The 25,142-nt window shown below is 40.0% G+C and overlaps 1 protein-coding gene across 1 annotated transcript; it reads right to left on the reverse strand.

The window, feature by feature from the left end:
- Positions 1 to 8,818: 8,818 nt before the first annotated feature.
- On the reverse strand, positions 8,819 to 24,616 carry nampt2 (nicotinamide phosphoribosyltransferase 2). The gene is made up of 11 exons (XM_034868970.1): positions 24,307 to 24,616; positions 18,557 to 18,692; positions 17,418 to 17,521; positions 17,199 to 17,327; positions 16,498 to 16,656; positions 15,323 to 15,453; positions 14,418 to 14,643; positions 13,455 to 13,574; positions 11,892 to 12,032; positions 10,475 to 10,600; positions 8,819 to 10,188 (listed from the first exon to the last, which is right to left on the reverse strand). Exons 1-11 carry the CDS (start codon positions 24,352 to 24,354, stop codon positions 10,030 to 10,032), a joined length of 1,479 nt encoding a protein of 492 aa, XP_034724861.1. The 5' UTR covers positions 24,355 to 24,616; the 3' UTR covers positions 8,819 to 10,029.
- Between the last annotated feature and the right edge of the window lie 526 nt (positions 24,617 to 25,142).

Below are 25,142 nucleotides of genomic sequence, written 5' to 3' on the forward strand. Positions count from 1 at the left end.
CGACGAAAACCTCCACAACTTTGTCCATGTAGAGTCAGCTTCAATCTAGTATACTTGAAAACAATACTTGAATACATGTACTAGTATCTTACCAGAAAACGACTGGCAGACGTTAATGTCACCTTTTAGAAAAATATGTGCTGTACTCCAGTCTCATTCTGATATTAAATGTAGGCCTACTTAACCCTTGTGTTGTGTTCATATTTTTGTTACCCAGCCAATGTTCGTAATCAGGTTTTTAAACCCATACAGCCATAAAAATTTATGTAAAAATTCTTAATAGATGTTTCCTTTAGCTCAATTACCAATTATATACAGTATATACATCATTTATGGTTCATATTTGCCAGTTACCCCTGTGAGATCACATTTATCATAATATAGTAATTTTATAAATTTGAAAAAGGTTTAAAAAAAAATGGAAATTCTATTTTTGACAATTATTGGAGCTTATTTCTTAGAACTTAACCTTTGTGTTGTCCCCGGGTCAAATTTGACCCATTTTGAAAAAAAGAAATCTATATCATGAAAGTGTCTTTCAACCAAAATTTCAAAAAAATAACGCGGATTGTTCCACATAATGATCAGCACACTGCTTTCTTTAAATTTGGATGTTTTGTTCAATTTTATAGCATTCAAAAAGTCCATTTAAAAACGTGACTAAAACATCACGGGGGGGGGGAGCAGCATATGTTTTCAAAAAGCCAATAAAAAAGTTTCAATTTTGACAATTCTGAAGAAAATTATATTGAAAAGCAGACAACCTGTCAATATATTGAAGAGCATTCTGATGTACGGTTTTTCTGATGTACGGTTTTAAAATGAAGACCTTAAAAATCAAGCTATTTTGACCTTGAGAGTAAAGCTACCTTAAAAATCAAGCGATATTAGCCTTGAGAGTGAAGCTATATTGACATTTATTCAGGGTGTTAAAGGCATATTTTTCTCTTTGTCAGGCTACTCTAAAAAGGAATCCTGACGTTTTGCCAGATTCATTCCAAGTCTGGGGGAAACATCACCTACCCAGTGTGTCCCTCAGGTAATTCCAGAGCATTCTGATGTACGGTTTGAAAATTAAGGCCTTAAAAGTAAAGTTATTTTGACCTTGAGAGCAAAGTTATATTGACATTTTTTCAGGCTGTTAAAGGCATATTTGTCTCTTTTTCAGGCTACTCTTAAAAGGAATCCTGACGTTATGCCAGCTTCATTCCAAGTCTGGGGGAAACATCACCTATCCAGTGTTTCTCTCAGGTAATTGCATAGCATTCTGATGTACGGTTTTTCTGATGTACGGTTTTAAAATGAAGACGTTAAAAATCAAGCTATATTGTCCTTGAGAGTAAAGCTATATTGACATTTTTTCATGGTGTTAAAGGCATATTTGTCTCTTTTTCAGCCTACTCTAAAAAGGAATCCTGACGTTACACCAACTTCATTCCAAGTCTGGGGGAAACATCACCTACCCAGTGTGTCCCTCCAGTAATTCCAGAGCATTCTGATGTACGGTTTGAAAATTAAGGCCTTAAAAGTAAAGTTATTTTGACCTTGAGAGCAAAGCTACATTGACATTTTTTCTGGCTGTTAAAGGCATATTTGTCTCTTTTTCTGGCTAAACTTAAAAGGAATCCTGACGTTATTCCAGCTTCATTCCAAGTCTGGGGGAGACATCACCTATCCAGTGTGTATCTCAGGTAATTGCAGAGCATTCTGATGTACCGTTTTAAAATGAAGACCTTAAAAATCAAGCTATATTGACCTTGAGAGTAAAGCTATATTGACATTTTTTCAGGCTGTTAAAGGCATATTTGTCTCTTTTTCAGGCTACTCTTAAAAGGAATCCTGATGTTTTGCCAGCTTCATTCCAAGTCTGGGGGACACATAACCTATCCAGTGTGTCTCTCAGGTAATTGCAGAGCATTCTGATGTACGGTTTAAAATTAAGACCTTAAAAATCAAGATATATTAGCCTTGAGAGTAAAGCTATATTGACATTTTTTCAGGGTGTTAAAGGCATATTTGTCTCTTTTTCAGGCTACTCTTAAAAGGAATCTTGATGTTATTCCAGCTTCATTCCAAGTCTGGGGGAGACATCACCTATCCAGTGTGTCCCTCAGGTAGTTTCAGAGCATTCTGATGTACGGTTTTAAAATTAATGCAAAATGAAGAAGTCATTTACCTCTAAACCTTTATCATTCCTCACTACAAACATGCACACACACACACACACACTGCTGTGAGGTAGTCTTGTATAGCCAGACCTTCCTCCATAGCGCAAATCACAACATGACCAAAATAGATCAAGTTTGTGTTCTACCTTTACTGATAAGGAAGAACTCATACACTTATATTTACTTTGTAAACTAAAGAAATGTCTCAAGGGTTTGCTTTCCTTTAAATCACTGCACTAATATTTAGTTGTTGTGTAATGTCACTTCTACCAAAAAATATGATTTATGAGGTTAGTGATGTTGGATGCTAATATTTTCAACACAACTGTCCAGTATGTGACGCGGTGGCACCGGAGCAATCCAATGAAATGAAACATTGTCGATACATACAAAGTAGCTGTAAGGCAACAGTGCTGACCACTGCACCCCCGTGATGCCACAGATATACCATTGATTTATTTATTTCACAGAATTTGGGTGACTGGAAACTTTGAGTCAATTTCTGGGTCGCCTACTCCTTTTTGTATCGCAGTAGTTCTTCACACCTGGACAAAAAGCTCATTACACAAAAATTTGTTCATGAGTGAAAACAACCAGACGGGCCTTGTACTGTCAAAATCTAAATCTAACACGAGGGAAGCTAAAGGCAGAAACTCCATCTTCTCAAATTCAGGTTGGTTGCTTTGAAGATTCTTTTCAAACTTCATAACATAAATGTGTAGGATTGAGCATGTTTCATGAACAAAGAGTGTCATTGTATATTATTTCCTTTTACAGATTGGTCGGATTTTTGCCGTTCCTAGAACATAACGTTCCGACAACACTTTTTTTCTCATGTTCCCACTGGACCAATTTGGGGACTATTAAGTTCCTCTGACTGCAGTTCCTGTTACTACTGCTTCAGGGTCTCTTCCCTTTTCCACATAGCAACCCATAGTGACATAGAAACGTACAGTACATATTCTTCACTGTCTGTTGCAGTTGGCCTACGTAGAGCATGCTGACTCATAAGACAGACCGCCGTCTCGTTTTTCCTCTGCTCTTCTATCTTCTTCCATGATGTTGATTAGCATCATATTACGCTGGAGCCTCCGTCTACTGTCTCCATGGTTAGTTGTTGTGCATGGCGCTAAAGTCAAGTGACGACGCAATGAAGACCGTTGCCGTGCTTGCGTCACTCCCTTACCCATCCTACCTCTTCCTATGACCCCTTGGCCAGTGTGAATGTTTTGGGGAAGAGTAGTTAGTAGAACTGTTTAGAAGTGGACTGTAACTATGTTCCTGTAATACTTGGTTGGAAAGAGGCTAATGATTGTATGGCAGATAAAGGGGTGTCTTTATGAAACTGGTGCATAGCATGCAAGTTTTAAAAAAAGGTTAAAAATAATGTAAAGAACAAATAAAGAATTGCATGGTCAACATAATTTTTACTATGACTTATTATGCTACATTAATGATGTATGTAGCTTCAGCATGTAAACTGGAGGTGTACATAACGCCTGTTAGAGCACATGCCCATATGTAGAGGTCTACGTCTCAGTGCAGCGGCCCTTTGCTGCAATTCATTCCCCCTCCCTCTCCTCTTTCATGTCTTCAGCTGTCCTATACAAATAAAGGTATATGTCCAAAAGAAAGAAAGAAATAGCCATCCAATTTGCCAAGCGTGTCTGCTGCTGGTGGGTTATTTCAGCTTCTCATACAGGCCGCTGAGCTTCTGATGCCTAACCTCAGAAAGCCTGTGTATTGGGACACGGTAGTCTATGTACACAACGTTCCACCTCCGGGATTGCTCCAGGGCCGTCAGAAGTTCCTCCGGATGTCCCTCATTTCATCTGTTTCCGTCCTCTTTGTGTTGGCGTTCTAACCTCCGGTGGATTTCTGAGGACCATGGTTACCTGGTCCTCAGATCTCTGCACGGTAAATCCAGACAACTAGCTAGACTATCTGTCCAATCTGGGTTTTCTGTTGCACAACAACAATTTGAACGTACACGTTCCACCAAAACACAGAGCTGTACGCTTGCAGAATTTCACATCTATCAAGATAACACTGATGCCTCACCCTGACTTGTTATAGAATATTTCAAATTATTCTTATGCATATGCCTACGTGTTTGTAGAAAACGGAAACAATGCAGTTAAAACAGCTGCAAGACGCAATGCTGTCTGCGAAAATCAAATATCACGATATTTGCATACAACTACCTAGATATCAATACTGATATTGTAGTGTTGACTATTGGTGCTTTCACAAAAATATTTACACAATGAGATTTTTGATAAAAAATCATCAGTAATGTGGATATAATGACTAAGTGGGTTAATGCAAATAATACTACAGTCTGGTAAATTCAGAATATGACATCACTACTGTAATGCCAGGGAAAGACAACACTTGCCCTTATAATATTACGTTATTCATATAGGATGATATATAGTCTCATATCATGATATCGATATATATTGCCCAGCTCTAGTAGGTCGACAGTTTTGTTGTCATTAGAATTTGTCATGGGAATAAGAAATAGCCAGTTTTCTTTCAACACTTTGTTAAACACAAAGCGCCATCTAGTGGAATTAAAATAAGGATGATGCGAACCAAGCTGCAATGAGACCAAATGGGCAAATTGTGCAGCCTATTTTCCCACTAATAGTGATTTTTCCACTAACAGTTTCAGATAGTTGCTCTCACAGCATTCTCGATCTCATAACTGTCCAAAGACAGCGGTGTGGAGAGTGAAACAGAGTTGGAAAAAGGGGCTGTGGGAGTCTGTTGTTTTGAAGTGGGCTACAGACAGTTTTTAACCTTTATTTATCCAGGGAAGTCGATTGAGAACATCATTTGCAACGACCTACACACAGTTACACATTCCTACATAAAAGCTTCCCCGTACAACCACAGTTTGATCGGACTTGCTGCCACTGAGCTACTCCACTGGAGTAAAGTGAAGTGCCTTGCCCAAGGGCGACGATGATGATGTAATGAGGTAGAGACTCTTTCACTTTTCCCTCCATATTTTATCGTCCAGTTCCCAAGCTCGCTTCTTAACCTCTAGGCCACCACTGCCCTAATGATGTCATGGCTTTATATTTCAATGATTTCAACAACGTGGAAATTTAAGTTGACAAAAGTCTAGGGTTCACAATCGCCCCATTAGGTTACACTGAAGCTTGGATTGCGTCGGCCTGTTGCGATCTCGCTCAATACTGGACAAGTTCCTAGATTTTTGGTCACATCAGTCTAGACACAAATCCATGGAGAAATTGGGTCCAGGTTAAAAAATAAATAAACATTATTACCTTTTAACATAACACAGTCTGTGCCAGTGTAGTATTATACACAACTTTGCATGTGTTTTAGTTGAAATAACTCACCACAGTATGAAAGTGGGACACCTTTTTTTTTTAATCTTACCAAAAGTCAGTTTTTAAAACAGGATCAAAATCTCAGAAAAGATACAGAACACTAAAAAAGGTAAAACAAATACATTTTCAAAAGTATATTCACAAAATCTAATTAAATATACAATTAGTGGTGAAACCGTGTGTTGTCCAGTGTTTCATCACTAATCCCTATAGAGCAATCAAAATCAACAAGAAAACCCAATGCAAACAGGCTCAGTATATAAAAGAAAAATGAAGAGGCATGAAGAGAGTCAGAAGGACTTACACCTACAAACCTACAATGAACAAGATGAAATAAAGAAGCAACAGTAGGTTTGGAGTCATTGGTTCAATGCAGCAGAACAGCAGGTCTCTTCATTAGTCAGCACCTCTGGAGATGACTTGCATCTGTTGTGACTGACATAGCTGGCCTGCCCTTCACCATCAGTCTGAATGCTCCTATTCGAAGCAATAATGCCCCTTGTGTAGAGGTTGTTGAAAGGCATTCTGGGAAATAAAATACTTCTAACTAAGGTAAACAAAGCAGGTTGAGGGAAGGCTGGTACATAAAGGCTTCATGATAAGCAGGGATGCACTGAATCCAGGACTGCGCGCGCTACGCCGGTGGGTGAAGGTGTTTACACACAGCTGGAACGTTCAATGCAGCAGGCCAGTGGTTCTCAAACGCCAAGAACCCCCAGCTCAAAACATTAAAAAAAAGGATGAAAGGTATGCAATAAAGAGCTGTCAATGACAGATTTACTAAACAACACCGTTACCCTAGGGGTTCACGCACCACCATTTGAGAAACACTGCAGCAGGCTGGGAGAAAGCAAAGACGAAACTCGTGAGCAGAAGTGATGTTTGGCAGTACTTTTGGTCAAAAGAAGGCCGTACAGGTTCAACTTGCGATGCCGATTTGTCCCGTGGCGGCGAGGATCCTAAACAATACACGACATCGTCGCGGTTACAACATTTGGTATGAAACATCTGGAAGAATACAAGTTGTGCATGAAGGAATCACGTCACGTACGCCATTGGAAGGAGAGTCACAGCACAGGACGTTGTTTACTTTGTTAATGTGGTTACTGCGGTATCGAAGTGAGGATGGGAGGAGGATTCGGTATTGGGCAGAATCTTAACCAGTGGATCCGGTATTCAGCCGAACTCCAAAAATCTGGATTTGGTGCATCCCTAATGATAAGACAACAGGTGGAATGCAGTGTGTTGGAGAGTATCAGAGTGAATGTTTGCCAGTATATTAAACTACATTTGAACCGTGCACAAAAACAGAACTGGATTCATTTTGGTTGGAAAGTTCAAAGAGGAAAATGCCCAACTTCTTGGTGTTAAAATGACTAGCAACCCTCTGCATCGTCACATATACACCATATGTCATTTGCATACATATATCAATGCATTATCTCAATATTAGGGCTAGGCAATAATTCAATATGATAATTTGTAGGGGTAGGAAAAAAAATTGATACAGCATAGTATTGCAATATTTTTAGTGGCATTACTGTATTGATACACAGAAGCCAAGTATGAATCTTTTATTTGATATGTATTGGTCACTTTGTACCATTGTGTGATATGAGGAAACAAAGAAATATTTGTTTTTAGATAAAACACATGTTGACAAAGGTTCCTTTTGGGGACATCATTTGAAATTGGGAAAAATTAAAAGTTGAAATAAGGTTACAAATTGCAATATATCGCAGAATATTGCAATATGTTTAAAATCGCAACAATCGTGATGATGTCCCATCCCGAGGCATCTGGTGATTCCCACCCCTAATATTTATCATCTTTCAATGGAATCACGTCGTGATGAAATCATATATCAAGATATCGTAACACACAGTTACGTTGTCTATATTGACAATAACAAGCTAACTGCCTTTTTTCACAACATCTGTGAAACAATTTGAGGGTATATCATTTGAATTTTATTTATCACGCCATTTCTGTGCGTGCATGTAAATATGAGCTTTCTCTATCATTTCAAAGTTTATCACATTATTGATGATTATTCATCTAAAATCTAATTGTAAAAAAATATTTACTGAAGGTACCGATTGTCCATCTTGTAATATTGTAGAGATGTCAACATCAATGTATTTAGTTAAAAAAATATGGTGATATCTAATTTCCAGCCTTAGTTAATATCAATTATGTGAATGTTATGGGGTTTTACCATTAGTTTGAAGATTGCTTTATGATGTTGACATTTTAATGCAAAAAGCTGAACAGCATATGTTTTTATGTGCACGTGTGTTGCTTCTGTTTGAAAGTCTGTATTTCTGCACACCTGTAGATAAACACTAGGCTACACTCAAAGTATCAGTTTTCTATTATTCTTAGAATCTGAATCCAGAGGTGGGCGGTTTTCGACTCGTGTGATCCAACGTTTCCTAAATTCCAGAGTGTTGTAAAGTCCAAAAGTCAAATATAACTTGAAATGTGTCACTCATTTCCAAAACTCATGGTTTTCATTGAATGGAATATTCTGCTTCTATCCATATTTGTTCCAAATCCAAAAACATTTTTTAAAGTTTGATCGGCTGTACGCAAAGGGCAGCAGCACCTGTATTAATGTATCCAACAGCACCATAAATTACTTTTATATGACAAAAAAACAAATATAAAAATATGTATTTAAGCTCCAACATTACTACCACTTGTTAAAAAAAAAAGTTCGTATGGACTTAGAAAAAAAATAATTTAATAGGATGATTTGTGACCATCATTATAAATACTCAAAATTGAGGGTATAATTTGAAGACGGGGATGACATAATCAAATATTCCATGTCATTTAACTAAAAATGTTATGCAAATCGACTGACACTTGCTATATATGAGGTTGCACGCCTCTGGTTGCACGCCCCTGCTCACCTTTTAGCCAATCACATGACCCCGGTCTCTTAAAGTCCTCCTCCAGACGATTGCTTCATATTTTGTTTAACATGGTGTTCCCTTGTACACGGTAAGTTAGCCAACTTAGAACAACTTTGGCATCGTTGCGTTAGTGAAGCTTTTAGCTAAGGGGCTAAAAGAGGAAGGGGGTACGTGATTGGCTGAAAAGAGAGAGGGCGGTGACATCACCACTGTCCTAAAAAGTTACTGTGACTGTGATTCTTATGTAATTATGAAATAAAAGCTGACTTATGATGAGGGCACTCAGAAATAAAAAAAATCTGTAGTAGAATAAAAATCAACTAACAAAAATAACAGGGCAGGGGAATAATATTATAACAATAACAACTTCTTCAATCATAATTATGTCAATGAACCAAATTGTTGGTTCATTTGCGTACATATTTTACACAATCCATTCATATGCTTATTTATGTGGTAATGTATTATGTGTCACTCAATAAAAGACACTAGGGTTTGCAGTGTGACTTCAGAAATCAGGAAGCACAAACAGCTATGGCTTCTCTGGATTTTTTTTTGTGTGTAGGTCAACGTTAGGCCGGCTACACACTGGAGGCGTTGCGCGAGCGTGTCAGCTGCGTGGCGTGTCCGTTTTCATTTCAGCTTCCATGTTGGCAGGTTAGAGCTTACACACTGCCTGCGTGACACACGCCGCTGGAGCATGCATGCTAGAAATAGAACCAACGCCTATTTTCCACACGGGCACGTCGGAAGCGTTTCCAAGCAAAATAGAAAATGAAAAGATGTATATATGTTATTTTGAAGTTTTAATAAAGAACATGTTGACGTTTGAAAGTCTTTAGGTTTTGACATAATTTCAGATATAAATGTAAAAATAAAAATCAATTTTCTAATATTGCACCCGTCATTCAGAAGGAAATCTTCTGTGACCTATATTGGCGTCAACACCGCCTACGTTGTCTTGTTTTAATGAAATCAGTAGCCTATACGTTCATGTTGAAACACTCTCACCCAATATGTGGAACAAGGGTGATCCCAATCTGTTGGCGCGATGTCCCGAGATAGCCCTCCCCGTACGTCACCTAGCAGCAGCAGTGCCGCGTCAGACACGTTTCTGGTGTGTAGGGCATCAAAAAATCCACGCAGCCGCCAAGCAACGCAGCCAGTGTGTAGCCGGCCTGACAGCGCAGCACTATGTGCTTAGTTTACACTACTGGTCCGTGTTGTGATGTCTTCATTTATACACTATACATGGCTCGTGTTTCCTGAACACAAAAGCAGAAAGTGGGGCTGCAGCAGCAGCATATTGTTCTGCTCATAAGAGGCTGTCACTGACCATAAATCATGTATGTCAAGCACTGGTGCTATCACCTAATCGTTGAAGATTACTATAATCAATAAAATTGTTTTTATATTTTGTAATAGTTAAGGTTAGTGTCTTGGGAGAAAACGCTTATACTCCCCTTCAACATGTTCAGTTTATACTTAGATAGGTGCGCCAGTCTCCATGCCAGGGCGCCTGGTTTAAAACTCTGTGCAGTATTCTGGGGATGCTGAGGGGCTCTGGGGGGGGATCTAATGAATCCCGTTGATGATGTGATTGTGCAGCGGCTCCTGTTCACGGTTGTGCAGGGTGGGAACCTCCTCGTCCCGCAGCCGAGCGTTCTTCCTGATCTCCTCCAGGGAGTAGTCCTGCACCAGACTGCCGTTCTCAAACACAGTCACCAGCAGGTCCTGGAGAGCCCAGAGCCACAGAGGAGTCATTAAGTACACCAGGATGACGGATGGCAGGGGATGTTAATCCAATACACTTTTTTGTCAAATTCAGCGAATATCTCCCAATGTTCCCGGGTCTGGTGGAACCACCACATTATTAGGCTTTTAAAATCCCCGCCACAACGAAGATATGTTGTTAACACAAATTTTAGTTTTCCTTTTCTCAGGTGACCCCAGGGGGGCTCCGTACAAACACACACAATAATAGTACAAAATAAAATAAAATAAAAATGTCGGCACTAACCTCCTCAGGCTTGCCTGCCCCTCTCTCTATTGTCTCTAAGCAGCCATCAGAGTTTCTCCTCAGGGATAACTGACCCCGCTTCGAGCCCTTGGTTGGGTCGGTCACTGGTTGTTTGTACACGTCCATCTGGAAGAACACATAGCCCAAACAAAGCAGCGTTGTACTTTCTGCTCCGAATGCTCCTGAACACACTGAAAACCCAGTCTCTGTGTATATCATATACAGGGACCATACAAGGAAATGTCTTTGGCCTATTTATTCATTTTCTTCAAAATGTGTTTTTGATTAAAATGTTCATTACAGATGTAACACTTCATACCATTAAAGCTGTAGTAGGTGTTTTACTTTTGACTTTGTTGGGCAACAATTCCATCATAACCTTTCAGGATATTGTAATTTAAGTGATCTGAGAGAAGACCACTAGACCACTGCATCCCCTCTTTAGCTCTGTATTGGATTGTAATGTAATTTTTTTATATTTCTATCTTAGGAGCCTAACACTGCTTTTATCAATAAAAATCTTTGTCAAACCACTGTGCCGTGAGGCTGAGCATACTCACACCATAGCTCATGAATGTGTGTGGCCACGATAGATTTGGGGAAGTAAGACGTCGGCTAACACGATGAACTCCGTCCCCTTGTTAGTAATCCCTTGTTTCTTTAGGCACGCACCAACCGCCAAGGCAAATTCCACGTAAGCGCAACTTATTGTGGCAACAATCCCTTTTTCCGATTCCGATTTAGCTTTGGCAGTGTCCGTGGAATATTTAGTTCCTTTGTCAGAACTCTGGTTATCGGGGTTCTCAGGGTCAGAGTCTTGCTGGTGGCGGTGTTTCTTTCTTTGACGCGGTGTGATGCTCCCACATGGCTGACATTTTCTTTACTGTACACAAACCACATGCACCCGGCATCCTTTGACCTCTTATGTCACCAGCATCATGTAGGGGGGGGGGGGGTTATTATGGACAACTCCATAAACTTCATATTTTAATATATAATTTTAATATAAAATATATAATTTTATATTTTAATGCATATACTGTCCTCGACAGGGCGCTCTACAACGTCCCTGTTGGCAAAGCTGAGCATTTTTTTGTTATTCTGTTTTTGTTCAAAATTACTTCAAGTTTCATATCTTAAGTTTGTATTTTTCTAAATTTTATTCATCAGAACTTTAATATATTTTGATGTTCCTCTGTTTAACAAATAATTATCATACTATTTTAGTGAGAACTCATAAATAACTACAAATTACTAATGTCAGGGAAATCGTTTTGTTTTGTTACGGGTTTCTGGATTTCCTTTTAAAATAAAGATTGGCCGATATAGCAGAATATTGGATTTTTAAATAAGCAAATGTTTGTACAGTATCGGCCTTGAAAATCCTTTATCGGTCTGCCAGGAACCCCCGACCTACCCCCTTGCCGTTGGTCTCCACGTAGCTGCACTTGAAGGCACAGTTGAGTGTATCTCTGCTGAGTTTCTGAAGCAGAGCACTGCCACAACCAAAGAAGATGTTCTCAGCACTCCATCCTTCATCACACAGCTTCTGAAGAATCTACAGGACACAAAAGGAAACAAGGCCTGAAATGAATTCAGTGATTTACTGGGAAGTTATTATTTTAAACGTCTTGAGGCAAGACAACAAAACTTACTGTCTCCTGGTCAAGGCAACTGCCTGTTTTTAAAGGTTATGGTTGACTTTAATAAGTGTTCAATGGACCACGACACAAACACTCTGTACACCAATATTACACTAATATTTGCATATTCAGTAGAGCATAAATCATCAAAATGACCACCATTTTAATGCATCTTCAAAGGGAAATGCAACATTTTATTTGTTTGATTGTAACAGTTTGGGCCATCCTTCGTATGACTTAGATTTTATCTACTAACTTCTGTGCTTAGATCTGGTGACAAAGTGACGATCTCGGCCACAGTTTATCACCACGTGAGCAGACTGGTTTCAACCAACCCAACGTACCAAATGCTCCATGTCATTGACTTGTGAAAGTGAAACAGTGACAATTGGTGTAGTCTTTGTCAGAGATCTTCAACAGGGGATCTGGGACCCTTAAGGGGTCCTAATAGGGGACCTACAATTCTTGTACTTACAAGAGTATGTGTGTGTGTGTGTATATATTTATTTATATATATATATATATATATATATATATATAGAGAGAGAGAGAGACACACACACGCACACACATAGTACATAAACACAAGTCAACCATTTTATTAGCAAAGATTAATATTTAAAGGCTACTGGCCTATAGGTAAGCTAGCCACTAAGGTAGCCAATAGCCAGCAGTTCAGTCAACAGCTACATGTATGTTTATCATTAACAATAAGTAACCAATAATTACTATTTTAATACCTTATTATTGTATAAAAAGGTATGTATAAAGGCTTTAGGCCTCCTTACATGTTATTGTAGGCCCAGTTTAATTTGTATTTTACACAGTATTAGTAGAAGGGGGTCCCTACTCTGTCTCCCTTTCATCTTAGGAGTCCCCGGTAGTCCCTGGTCTGTGTGTTGGCTGCTGAGCTGTGCACATTACCACTTGGACTCGTATGGTCCGTACCCACTGCTAGTACCAGCTCTACTTTACCGCGGGGTCCCATCCCCTTTTTTTCCATTTATTACTGCCTCATGTGTGAGGTGAGCGTGGCTGGTTGTCATAGTGACAGCACACTGCAGGTTTTCACGTCATCTTTTGGTATTGTCTCAGCTCGCTTGGAACCTCAACTTATGTAGTACTATAAAAAGTACCTGTTAGAAGGTAATTTTTTTTCCGTAACGGAAAACCCCAAAAAGCGAGTAGAGTCGAGGCAAGTTGAGCAGGTACCATGCAGTGGAAAAACACCATTACACAGAGCAAGTGTAGGGGTGTGAGTTTCCCTTCAATTTGGTTGGTTAGGGATGTCTCTAATAGCTGAAGTAACGAAGTACAACAACCAAACTTTTTCTCACCTCATCCACTGAGCACAGGTCAATGCCGTCTCCCTGAATAATCCGCAGGTAGGAAGGCAGAACCTTGTATCCCATGGAGTTCAGAGAGCAGCCAAAGCACTCCTCCAGAATCTTGATGACCTACAAGTGGCAGTCCAATGATTTTATTTTTAGAGTTGGATTCATACATCAGCCATGTTAAGTTGGAGCAGTCTGAACATCTCACAGCCTCAGTTAATCTAAATCAAATGGTCCACTAGTAATCAATACACAGGATCACGATCAAAAATAGAGTTAAAATTAGGGCTGCACAATCAAGGTTATCGATTTTATCTAAACTGAATAATGGACTAGAGCGAAAGTATCACTTAAATCATTCATTATTATAGCATAATCATTTAAGGAATTATGCATGACATTTTGAGCGTTTTGCAAAAGATTCACGTACCCCTGCAGTACTTCAAAGTACCCCCAGGGGAACGCGTACCCCCATTTGAGAAACACTGGACTACAGCGTTATCCAAATTGCAGGTGTGTGTGTGTGTGTGTGTGTGTGTTGTGAGGGGGAATTTGAGGTGCATGATTTGTCAAAAGCAAAATATGTGTCAAACCATTTTGAGTGTAGAATTGTGGGGCTGCAGAGGCATCTCAGCCTACAAATCTTATCCTACAGACTACAGATCCTCGCAAAAATCATAGTATAATTATTTTTTTTACTTCCAATATCATGAATCCCATCTGAGTTGCAATATCAGTCAAGATTATCTCAATTAGATACATCCCTCGAATCATGCAGCCCTAGTTAAAATACACTTTTATTTCCAACGAGAATATAAAGGAATAACAGTTTAAACCAAGAAGATTCAGTTGATTAGTTGAAAATATAGAAAATGTAGTTGTAAAAGAAAAAAATCCCACTCATTTGCCAAGATTTAAAAAGTTTTGGATATATTTTATGTGACAACAACGCTGGCAGTTATTCACCTCAATGAGAGTCTCAGCGGGGTCTCCGGAGTCGGGCCGGATGACCAGACACGAGTCCTGACTGCGCTCCATGACTCGCTCCTTCAGCTTGTCTCCCCAGATGTGTTTGCAGGCGTTAAAGATGTCGTAGCTGTCGCTGACCACGGACACGGGTCCCGAGGAGAACTGGTCCAGGACTCGCTCAAACGCCTCCTTCTCCCGGCCCCGCCCCCAGGAGATGATGGTGCTGTTCGCAGGAAAGAAGGAAGGAGATATTAATACTGGTTCTAGGCTTGAAAAAATTATTACTTAATTCTCTAATTGCAATTTCTTCTACACAATCGCCGTTTCTCTGTTTGAAGGCTTCCTTTTTTATTAGGGGAAGATAAAAGCACGGCATGGCTAGCAGCTAAATATGTCTTCACCTGAACAATACAAGGCTAGAGAAGTTTATATGTTATTTTATTTTTCTATTCTTTTTTATTGTTTCAAAGTACGCTATGAGGGACATGCACATCATTTGTTTAGTATCGACAATTATATCATAAGTATCCTGTTTACTTGTATTATTATATCAGATGTATTTACTGCTTTAATGTTTGGCCAACATAGATGGATTTTTTGTCATGCCAATAAAGCAACATGAAATGTGTGTGTGAGTAAGAGAGAGAGTGAGAGAGGTAGAGAGTGTGTGAGTGTGTGTGTAAGAGAAAGAGAAAGAGATAACTAAAGATAGAGAGAGAGAGAGAGAGTGTGAGTGTGAGAGTGTGTGATTGAGAGAGAGAAAGAGTTGGTAAGTGTGTGTAAGAGAGAGAGATAGCTAAAGAGAGAGCAAGAGAGAGCGTGAGAGCAAGAGATAAGGAGTGTGTGTGTGTGTGTGTGTGTGTGTGTGTGTGTGTGTGTGTGTTTGCGTGTGTGTCTTCTACCTGTGCTCTGCTGCTGGAATGGAGAAGCCGGCCATGGGACAGCCATAGTAGCGCTGAGCCATCAGCAGCCCGGCGACTGTGTCTGTACTGCAGAAGTTTACCATGTGAGCTGCTCCACCCAGTGCTGCAGACTGGAGACGAGAGGTGGAAATGATCAATCACGTTGCGGTTATCATGTTACTGGGAGTTCAGCACAAACCCAGGCACAGCTCAAAAGGCTCAGGATTCCAGCAACCGCCAACGTATATAACTGGTCATCACATCCTGATGCTCTCTGTGGATTCATTTACGCCAGACCAGCATACTATTCAATTCAATTTTATTTAAAGTATAAAATATTAACAAGAGTTTCTCAAGGTACTTTATAAATTATAGAGTGTGATCTAGACCTACTCTATCTGTAAAGTCCCAAACAATTCTAGTAATTCCCTAAAGAGCGAGCATATTGCAACAGTGGCGAGGAAAAACTTCCTTTTAGGGAGAATCCTGGGACTGACCCAGGCTCTGGAACTGAAGCATATAAGACATTTCAGTTCACAGGAAAGTACTGACTCTTGTGTCGTTTATAAAATATTGACCGCCGTTTCATCTATAAAGTTAGTGAGCATGCCTGAGTCTATCTCTGTACAGCGCGCTGACCGACAAAATACAATTATGAACCTGAAAATGACCATAATATGGTTGCTTTAAAGGCCTGCATTAACACACTCCTGTTGCCTGGTTAAAAAGGTGGGACCTATGAGAATCCTCTTACCATGAAACACCTACATTTACTCAGCGGCTCAATTGTAAAAGAAATTAAAAGCTGAACTCACATTCCAGCTTTACGCTTATTATACAAGACTTTCCCTTTGACTTTCACCGAGTTCTCTTAATCTAACCTTTGCTCCTTTAATCAGTAACGTGACCAGTGATGACATCAGCATGACTCCGCTAGAGATATGCCATTTTCAATCTTCTGTCGAAAAACAAACCAATTACACGACAAATGTTCCTAAATCCTTGGCCATAGTTACAGTGATTGTGAAGACTTTAATTGCAAGGATAGTGCTTATAATACAGTACAGCATCAGTAGTGCCAAGAGTCAGAAATAGATTGAGAAACTCCATTAGCTTTCTCAACCTCAAAGCGGATTTCTCATTAAATCAAAGTGAGGAAAGAAAGGGATGCTGACCTCCTGCGAGGAGACTCCTCTGTAGCCAAAGTCATGCAGCTTCAGGTCCAGACCTTCCAGGCTCCCCGAGGTGGCCTTCAGGTGCTTGGCTAGGATCTTCTTAAACTCCCTGGATATGGTGGCCACTGTGATGGGATACCACATCTGGACCAGCATGGTCTGCAGTCGGCAGGTGGGTGTGGGGAGAAAAGAGAACACACAACCTAGTGAGTGATCACTAAAAATGTGCTTTAATCGTGCGACAAAATAATGTAGTGGCTTAAAATAGGATTTGCCTTATAATTAGGCCTGCATGATTCAGGGAAAAATATGAATCATGATTTTTTTAGCTTAGAATTGATATCACGAGTCTCTGCCATGATTTCTTTTCCTCACGAAGTGTAATGCTTATTGACCACATGAAGAATGACTAAAGTAACTAATTAGCAGTAACAAACAGATTTTCTTGGCACCTACAGAACATTGCTCATCACTACAAGCCTGTATTAGCGTTTGGGATGCAATCGGCTCATAAAATCAATTGAGAATATAAGTCATAAAAAAAGAATTAAAAAAAAATATGTTAAAAAAATAAAAGCCAATAAAAAATTTAATTGTGAACAGGGTGAATCAAGATCGGGATTTTATAACGATTAATTGTGCAGGTCTACTTATAATCAAGTTCTTCATGGCTCTAATAAAAAACACATTGCTGGGTATACCTCAATGTAGTTGGTGAGCCAGTAGAATTCGGGATCAGTGTTTTCCACAGTGAAGAGCACGTTGCCTCTCGGGATAATCCTACCCTCAGGGACAGCTTTAATCCGGATAGGAAGACGCCCATCATGTTTCTGAAACAGTAACAAGCGCATTTACTGAATGAAATGTAGGATGATTAATCGGTCGAGACAAGACTGACCGCTCAAAGTCTCTTTGTATACCTCAAGGATTTTCCTCCAGCTTTCCTCATCGAACACAGCCTGTCTGAAGTGCATCTGGTAGAAGAGCTTGGCTTCCTGAATTTTCTCCTCGGTCACCACTTGGCCTGTGGAGAACAAACAAAAATGAAACTGCTACAGACTCAGTCACATGCAGGGAATACAAAATGCTGAAAAAGGTCCCATGGCATGAACACTTCACTTTGAGGTTTTTTAATATTAACATGTGTTCCCCCAGCCTGCCTTTGGTCTCCCAGTGGCTAGAAATGGCAATAGGTGTAAACTGAGCCCTGGGTATCCTGCTCTGCCTTTGACAACATGAAAGCTCATTTGGGCTGATCTGGAATGCCCCTTATGAGGTCATAAGGAGCAAGGTTTCCTCCCCTTTCTCTGCTTTGCCCGCCCAGAGAATTCGGCACACCCATGAGAGAAAGAGATCATGGCTTTTAAACAAGCTAAGTGGCAATTGGTCAAGGCCATGCCCCCCCCCAATCAGAAATGGAACATACTAAGGAAATCTCATTGTAGGACTGGCTCTAGTGGCCGTAATTCTGCACCAAGGCTGAATTTTGTGAAAGAGACTTCAGATACTATATTAATTGTGCAGCCCTAATTCTAAGGTACCGTCTATGTGATTTTACTTAGCAGAGGTTAGCTAGCAAAAAAGACCACTGACTGTGACATTATTGTATATATTTTGGCAATATGTTTAGTAAAGATAGTTATGGTCACAGTGAGTGAAAATGTGACGTGAGATGCAGAGTGCAAAATGTATAAAGTTCTTCATTAGCCATCCGTGTGTGATATCTGTACGATGAACAAGAGCAAAACATGTTTTATTCTGATCCGAAGACTTACACCAACACCATATCCTGGCATTTACTTGTAAGACATATGTTTTTGAGATACGATTGCAAATAAAGCAAAACTGTTGCTTAAGAGGAAGCACACGCTGTATTCACTTAGGTAATGCAACTATTGACCACTTCCTGTGTTTATCAGTTTTATTGCAAGGCCCTCCATTCTCCAATTTTCTCTTTACCACCAAAGTGCCAATTAATACGCAGTTACTGAAAAAAAAAAAGAATCTGTTCTTTCCTGTAAATCCATTTCTTAGATCAGAGGGGAGGATGTGAATGTACCTATGAGGTACTTCTTCAACAGATACTGAAGACCGAAGAACACCACTTCACTGAACTGGGAGGCTTTCTTGCGTCTGCACTCAAAGTAAGAGTAGATTTTGCTGACATTTGGAGGATACTGTTTGTAGTGTGTGATCTGAAACAGAAGAAGAAACAGACAAGACACAAGTTGTTCATGTTGCAAATTGTATGTAAAACAATTGTTAATCACAAAAAACAAAACATGTTAGAATGTACAGCAATTCTAATAATCATCCTTGGTATGGCTAATGTTAAATGACCAATTTCTGATCTTATTAAGCGAGACAGAGTTGCATTGTGAAGTAGCATGAAAGGAAAAGCCAGTAAGCACACTAAGAACCAGCTAGAAGTGTAGGACTGTGTGCTCAAAGTGATGCGTTCATTTACAGTAAGCACTGGTTCCGCGTGGGGAGAAATGATGACATCTTAAAGCACAAGTCTCTCTTTGTGCTCCTGCAGCACTAATCAAATAATCAACAGCAACAACCAGTCAGTCACTGAGACAAATTGCTTCAAGAGGCACTCTACATTCTTCTGCCTCATCCTGCCTTCTATTTCAGTTCCTTCTCCTTTTCAATACACTCACGTTACCAAACACAGAAAACTCCAACATGCGGTGGCTTTACTGGAAGCAACATCAAGACTAGTCCTGTGAGTAGGGTTAATTAGGTAGGTAAAGGGTAGAAAAGTATAGGTTTAGACACATAATTTAAAAATGTTGTGTATTTATAGTGGGGACATTACAATTAACACTCTGTTATTACAAACAGTCCTAAAATACACACATACTCCGGTCCTTTTACATGCACAAATAGATGTCAGAGTGAGTAGGCTGCAACTAGGGCTGGGCAACATATGGATATTAAATCAATACTGTGATATGAGACTAGATATCATCTTAGATTTTGAAAATTGTAATATTGTGATATGACAAAGGCTGCATTACACCTATACATTATACATTAAAAGTAGAACGGGAGCCAGAGTGTTCAGCTATCAGCCTGCTATCCTGCGGAACCAGGTTCCAGTTTGGGTTCGGGAGGCAGACACCGTCTCCACATTTAAGAGTAGGCTTAAGACTTTTCTCTTTGATAAAGCTTATATAGTTAGGGCTGGCTCGGGAAAGTCCTGAACCATCCTTTAGTCACGTCGCTATAGGCCTAGAGTGCTGGGGGACTTCCCATGATACACTGAGCACTTCTCTCTTTCTCCTTCTCTCCATCTGTATGCAACCTCATTTCATTGATGCATGTAACTAACTCAACTTCTTCTCTTCTCCCTTTCCTAGAGTCTTGTGCTCAATTGCCCCCCAGAGTTTTGTGCTCTCTCGCCCCTCTCCTCTCTTCTCTCTCCTCCTATTGCTTCCTGCAGGTGTTTCTGGCTCTGGATCTGTGGTTGGAGTCACCTGCTTCCTCCATGTTCCTGCTTGACACTCTGCTACAATTCTCGATGTCTCTCTCTGTCTGTCTGTCTGTCTCTCGCTTTCTCTCACCCCCAACTGGTGGAGGCAGATGACAGCCCACCCTGAGCCATGGTTCTGCTTGAAGTTTCTGCCTCTTAAAGGAAGTTTTTCCTTGCCTCTGTGGCCTGATGGGTTTCTGTAAATAACATCAGAGTAAGGTCTAGACCTGCTCTTTTATGAAAAGCGCAAAGAGATAACTTGTGTTTTAGCGCTATATAAGTAAAATTCAATTGAATTACAGTAAAGTGATGTACTTTTCTGAACTTAACAGACTAGTGTAACCGTTCCATTATTTGCCTTTTTCCCCACTTAGACGTTATGTCCACTTTGATAAAGCACCAACTGTCATCACTAGAATATCACCGCAATATCGACATTGGGGTATTTAGTCAAGAATATCGTGATATCTGATTTTCTCCCTATCGTCCAGCTCTAGCTGCAACTTCTGAACAGGTGCCCTAAGCGGATGGGGTTGTTCACTGCCTTGCTCAAGGGCACCTTGGCAGTACCAGTCCAAACTCCGTAATTCAGTCTGTACGGGGACTTTAACAGCAACCCTCCGATTCCCAACCCAACTCCCTCCAACTGAGCTACAGCCAAACTCCCCCAGCCCCAATGTCACATATTTTTTAGAGAAATAATAATTAAAAAAAAAAGGTTCTGTGAAGTAGTGTGCCTGTCTGCTAAGTTACAGCACTCCAGGGTCAGGAAATTGTTTTCATGGGTGGTTGGTGGGTATAAAAAGGCTGGGTGGTCATTATTCAGACATTTGCCATTTGGCTGCATTGCAAACCTTTGCATGACATCTAACAGTGACATCTGACATTTATCTCTGCTGATCCGAGCATGAGCTACTATACCAACACAGCCTGCCCAAGCAGTGCATTGACTCACAACTGGATGTATGTTAGGAATTGACTGAAATGAAACTGAAAGCTTAAACAGCCAATAAAAGGTTGGACTCCTTGAGAAACGAAACTCCACTGCATTACTGGCCAAGCATTACTTTGCAATGAACCAAACCATGGCTTGCACGTCAACATTTATGTTCTATTACATATGCAGGGTTTCCCTGCTATTATGAGGCTGAGGTGCAGTATTGGGCACCATGAAATCAATGTATTAATCAAAACTAACTGCATGACTTTCCTCAGATCTAATGGCTGTAGTCAATCCCTAGTGGACTTCTTATGTTTTGTCTTTAAGCTTTTGGAATGTTATTTATTATCGGCTTTACTTTTTCCACCGTTTCAGACACATACGGTAGTTAAAAGGTCAAAAATGATCTAAAATGGCATCTAAAAATCATTTTCTTGAGGGTTACACTCTTTAAAACTATCTTTATGTATCCAGAAGAACTTTTACTTAATACCTATACTGTAACCTTTCTATTCTTCCCCACTCAAAGGATAGACTGTAATTCAGTGCCAAATCTTTAAGCAATTAATACTACGTTCACAGCCACACCTGGATCAAGACCTCCTAAGTCCTTGTGTGTTACATGTTAAATGGCCCCGAAGTGTAAAGGGCTGTACATACTCCAAAACAAACATGGATAGCAGGCTGAAAGTGGACACGCTAGTGGTTCTGGTAATACTAACGTAGGTGGCATCGGCCCAAAATATCCCGGGTATCGGCGACACCATCTTGTAATTTTGAAGCCAGAGTCTGCGCGATAGTGTTCGAGCGGTGGAGCTGCGGTTAATGCAGATGTACCCTCCTGACCATGAGGTTTCACCCCGTTTTTATAGCATCAAATAGGCTAACTAATATAAACCAAACTGATGAGAACAATGAAGACTTCAACAAACATCAGAACATCCCATTTTTGGGAAGAATTGTAACTGAAGTGTACTTAGATTTTTTTATTTGGTCAATGTCCCATCAACTAACGATGCTCTAAAGAAAAATTGCTTGCATGTGTCCTCATACCTGGCAAATAAAGCAGATTCTGATTCGGATGAAGTGGGCGGGGCTTATGACCTATGCTGACCAGTCACTTGGGGGCGATCTAGATGTTTTGGCTTCACTTCTACAGTCTATGCATCAACCAATGATAGCACACAGTAATGTTAAATGACAAGATGCTTTCAACCAGCTATGCCATTTCAAGTATGTGGCTTTGGAGCTAGATTTGTTTTGTTATTACATGCAGGAAAATAAATGATCTGAGAGGGGGAAAAAATGATCACACTGATAGCAAAAAAGCATTTTATGAGAGAGAAAAAATATTTTAGAGAAAAAATTCTTATCAGCAGCAAAAAACAATAATATGAGAGAACATTTAAAATACTGTATAAAGTAAAAAAAAATAATTCAGGAAGAAACAAAAAATCTTTCTCAAAATATTTTTACACTCTCAAATATAAACGTTTTGCTATCAGTGTGAAAAGAATGTCTCACTCTCAAAACCTAAGTCTTTGCTCTCGATGCAATTTCTTGCTCTTGTCTCAGGATTTTTCTCTTGATGTGAAAATAATGACAAGGGGGGGGGGGGGGCATGTTCCTATTGGCCAGTCGGTGAGTTTTCCTGGGGTCAAATTTGACCTGTTTCCAAGGTTTTTTTTATATCAGAAATATGGGAGAACGAAAATGTTGAACAAGGTGACAAAACATTGGGGGGGGGGGGAAAGCATAAAAACTACGTAAAAAAACTCCCACCGGAAATAAGCATCAAAAACAGCTGAAATGTCGGCATTAAACAGCATTCCATACACAAGTACTTTAAATGTTCTACTTTCCCAACATGCTGGTGATTAAGAGGGAGTTGTTAAGAGTTATAAAAGAGGGAGGATGATACCGGTTCCACTGGTTTCTTTTCTATCGTTTGTTTTCTTGTCCAACACCAGCTGGGTTATTATGATCTAAATAAAACTGAAACCAGAACTGAAACAAACAAAAAAAGTGGTGAAAAATAGCTAAAACTGACATCCAACAGCGACATCTGACATGTATCTCTGCTGATCTGAGCATGAGCTACGATACAAACACAGCCTGTCCAAGCAGTGCACTGACTCCCAACTGGATGTAGGTTAGGCATTGAGTGAAATGAAACTGAAAGCTTAAACAGCCAATGAAAGGATGGGCTCCGTGAGAAACGAAACTAAACTGCAATATAGGAAAAAAGGCGTGCATTACTGGCCAAGGATTCCACCATGACTTTAACGTCAACAAGTATGTTCTGTTACATAAGCATGCACTAGTGACAGTTTCAGGGTTTCCCCTGCTATTATAAGGCTGAGGTGCAGTTCTGGAAACCATAAAATCAATGTAGGCATCATAACTAGCCTTGAAGACTTTCCTCAGATCTTCTCCGACTTTACGTTTCGTCTTTAAGCTTTTCGAATGATATTTATTTATTATCCGCTTCAGCTTTTCCACCGTTTTAGACACAGCTATGGTAGTAAAAGGGTAAACATAATGTGAAATTGCATATTACAACTAGCCATTCAAAGGTTGGGCTCTGTGATAAACGAAACTCCACTGCAATGTTGCAATGTCACCGAGTATGCATTAGAATGCTATGAGTCACAGGATTAATTCGTAGGGCCCCTTGCCATTCTGAGCCCCTGCGCGTGCTCCTGGTAGATCTGGCCATGCATTTAACACCAAGTTATCTTGTTTATTGATTATTTGAGCAGATATGACTAAATTAAAACTAGTCTGTATTTTTCTATTTTACACTGACGCTGAGAACACGCTTGGAAAATGTGGTCAACTTTAGACAAAATCCTGTTTTAGAAACACGCATTTATACTCAGTAATACGGTAAACGTGAGGAACAGTAAAAAAAAAAAACTTAGCTACGTTACATTGTCATCAGTAAAAATGTCTAAATTTACAGATACCCATTCCTTGCCCAGTCATATGTTCTCCGATAAGGTTTCATGGATTAAAACTTTGATTAAATGCGTACGGGTGGGACTCTAGAGCTAAGAACAAGAGCATAGCGTTAACGTTACACTTATTACCGTGTAACGTTAGCTAGCTAGGTATAACTACTGCTGGTGCCTTTCAGTTTTAACACACGGTCAACTAACGTTACAAGCTAGCCAACGTTACACAGTTATAGCACAGCCAAAACATAATATTGACCAACAATGGGACGGCTAACGTTACTCGTGATGTCCGATGTCTTGAAACTGAAACACTGCACGGAAGGTGTACGTTAAGGTTAGCGAACTGTGTCCCAAAATAAACACATTTAATCTGGAAAACCGACGAAACAGAACAAATGGGACACAGACGAGAATACGGCTCCACTCACCTTATATGAATCAGTAGCAAGCAATAAATTAAAATCCTGTGCTGCCATTGTTGTTGTGGATGAATGAATTAACGTAAATGTCACGTCAGTCTCTTTGTAGCGAGTTAACCAGAACCCCAGACCCCAGACCCCAGAACGAGCAGCAGAGAAAATAAACCTCAACTTCGAATTCTTGTAGTTGTAAGCCCTGTATTTCTCCAGCACCGCTTAAACAGTCAAAGCAATAACGTTAGCAGAGGTTAGTCATTTTGTAGGTTGGAGGTTAGTGTAAAGGGGCGGGTGGACAAGCGCACGTCCACACTCTCGCCTCCTTTCCGACTTGCTACGTCATGCTGCATTCAAGGACCCGAGTTTTTTGGGAGGAAATTATGCAACACTCCAACTTTACGCCTGATCTGATCTTCAGAATCAAGAAGAGCACTCAGCCTTTTTGTTTTAAATTATTATCATTAAAGAACCTAGGTAGATCGCCAGTATGTACACATGTACAAAGCCTATACCAGAGGGGCATATACAGAAAAAATGCACCATGCTACTGTTGAAAAAGTAAAAAAAAAAAAAAAAAAATCATATTATTCCTAATGATCGAGATAACAGTGCTTTTTGTGCGGCTAAATTTAGGGTATGGGAAAAGCTACAATGTTTTCTGCATTGTCCGTTTACCCTGAAATAGTTGTTCCAGGCCTCTCTAGTTTCCACTCTGCCACAACCTCATCTAGCTTCTCAGCTTGGTGCCTGTGTGCTGTTCATACAGGTAGAACTGTGGAACTGATGCTTTCATTTCCCCCTCAGAGTCAATAAAATGAGCAGTCACCATGAGATGGCTTTCCGTAGTA

This window comes from Etheostoma cragini, chromosome 4 (assembly GCF_013103735.1).
Source record: "Etheostoma cragini isolate CJK2018 chromosome 4, CSU_Ecrag_1.0, whole genome shotgun sequence".
Classification (NCBI taxonomy): Eukaryota; Metazoa; Chordata; class Actinopteri; order Perciformes; family Percidae; genus Etheostoma; species Etheostoma cragini.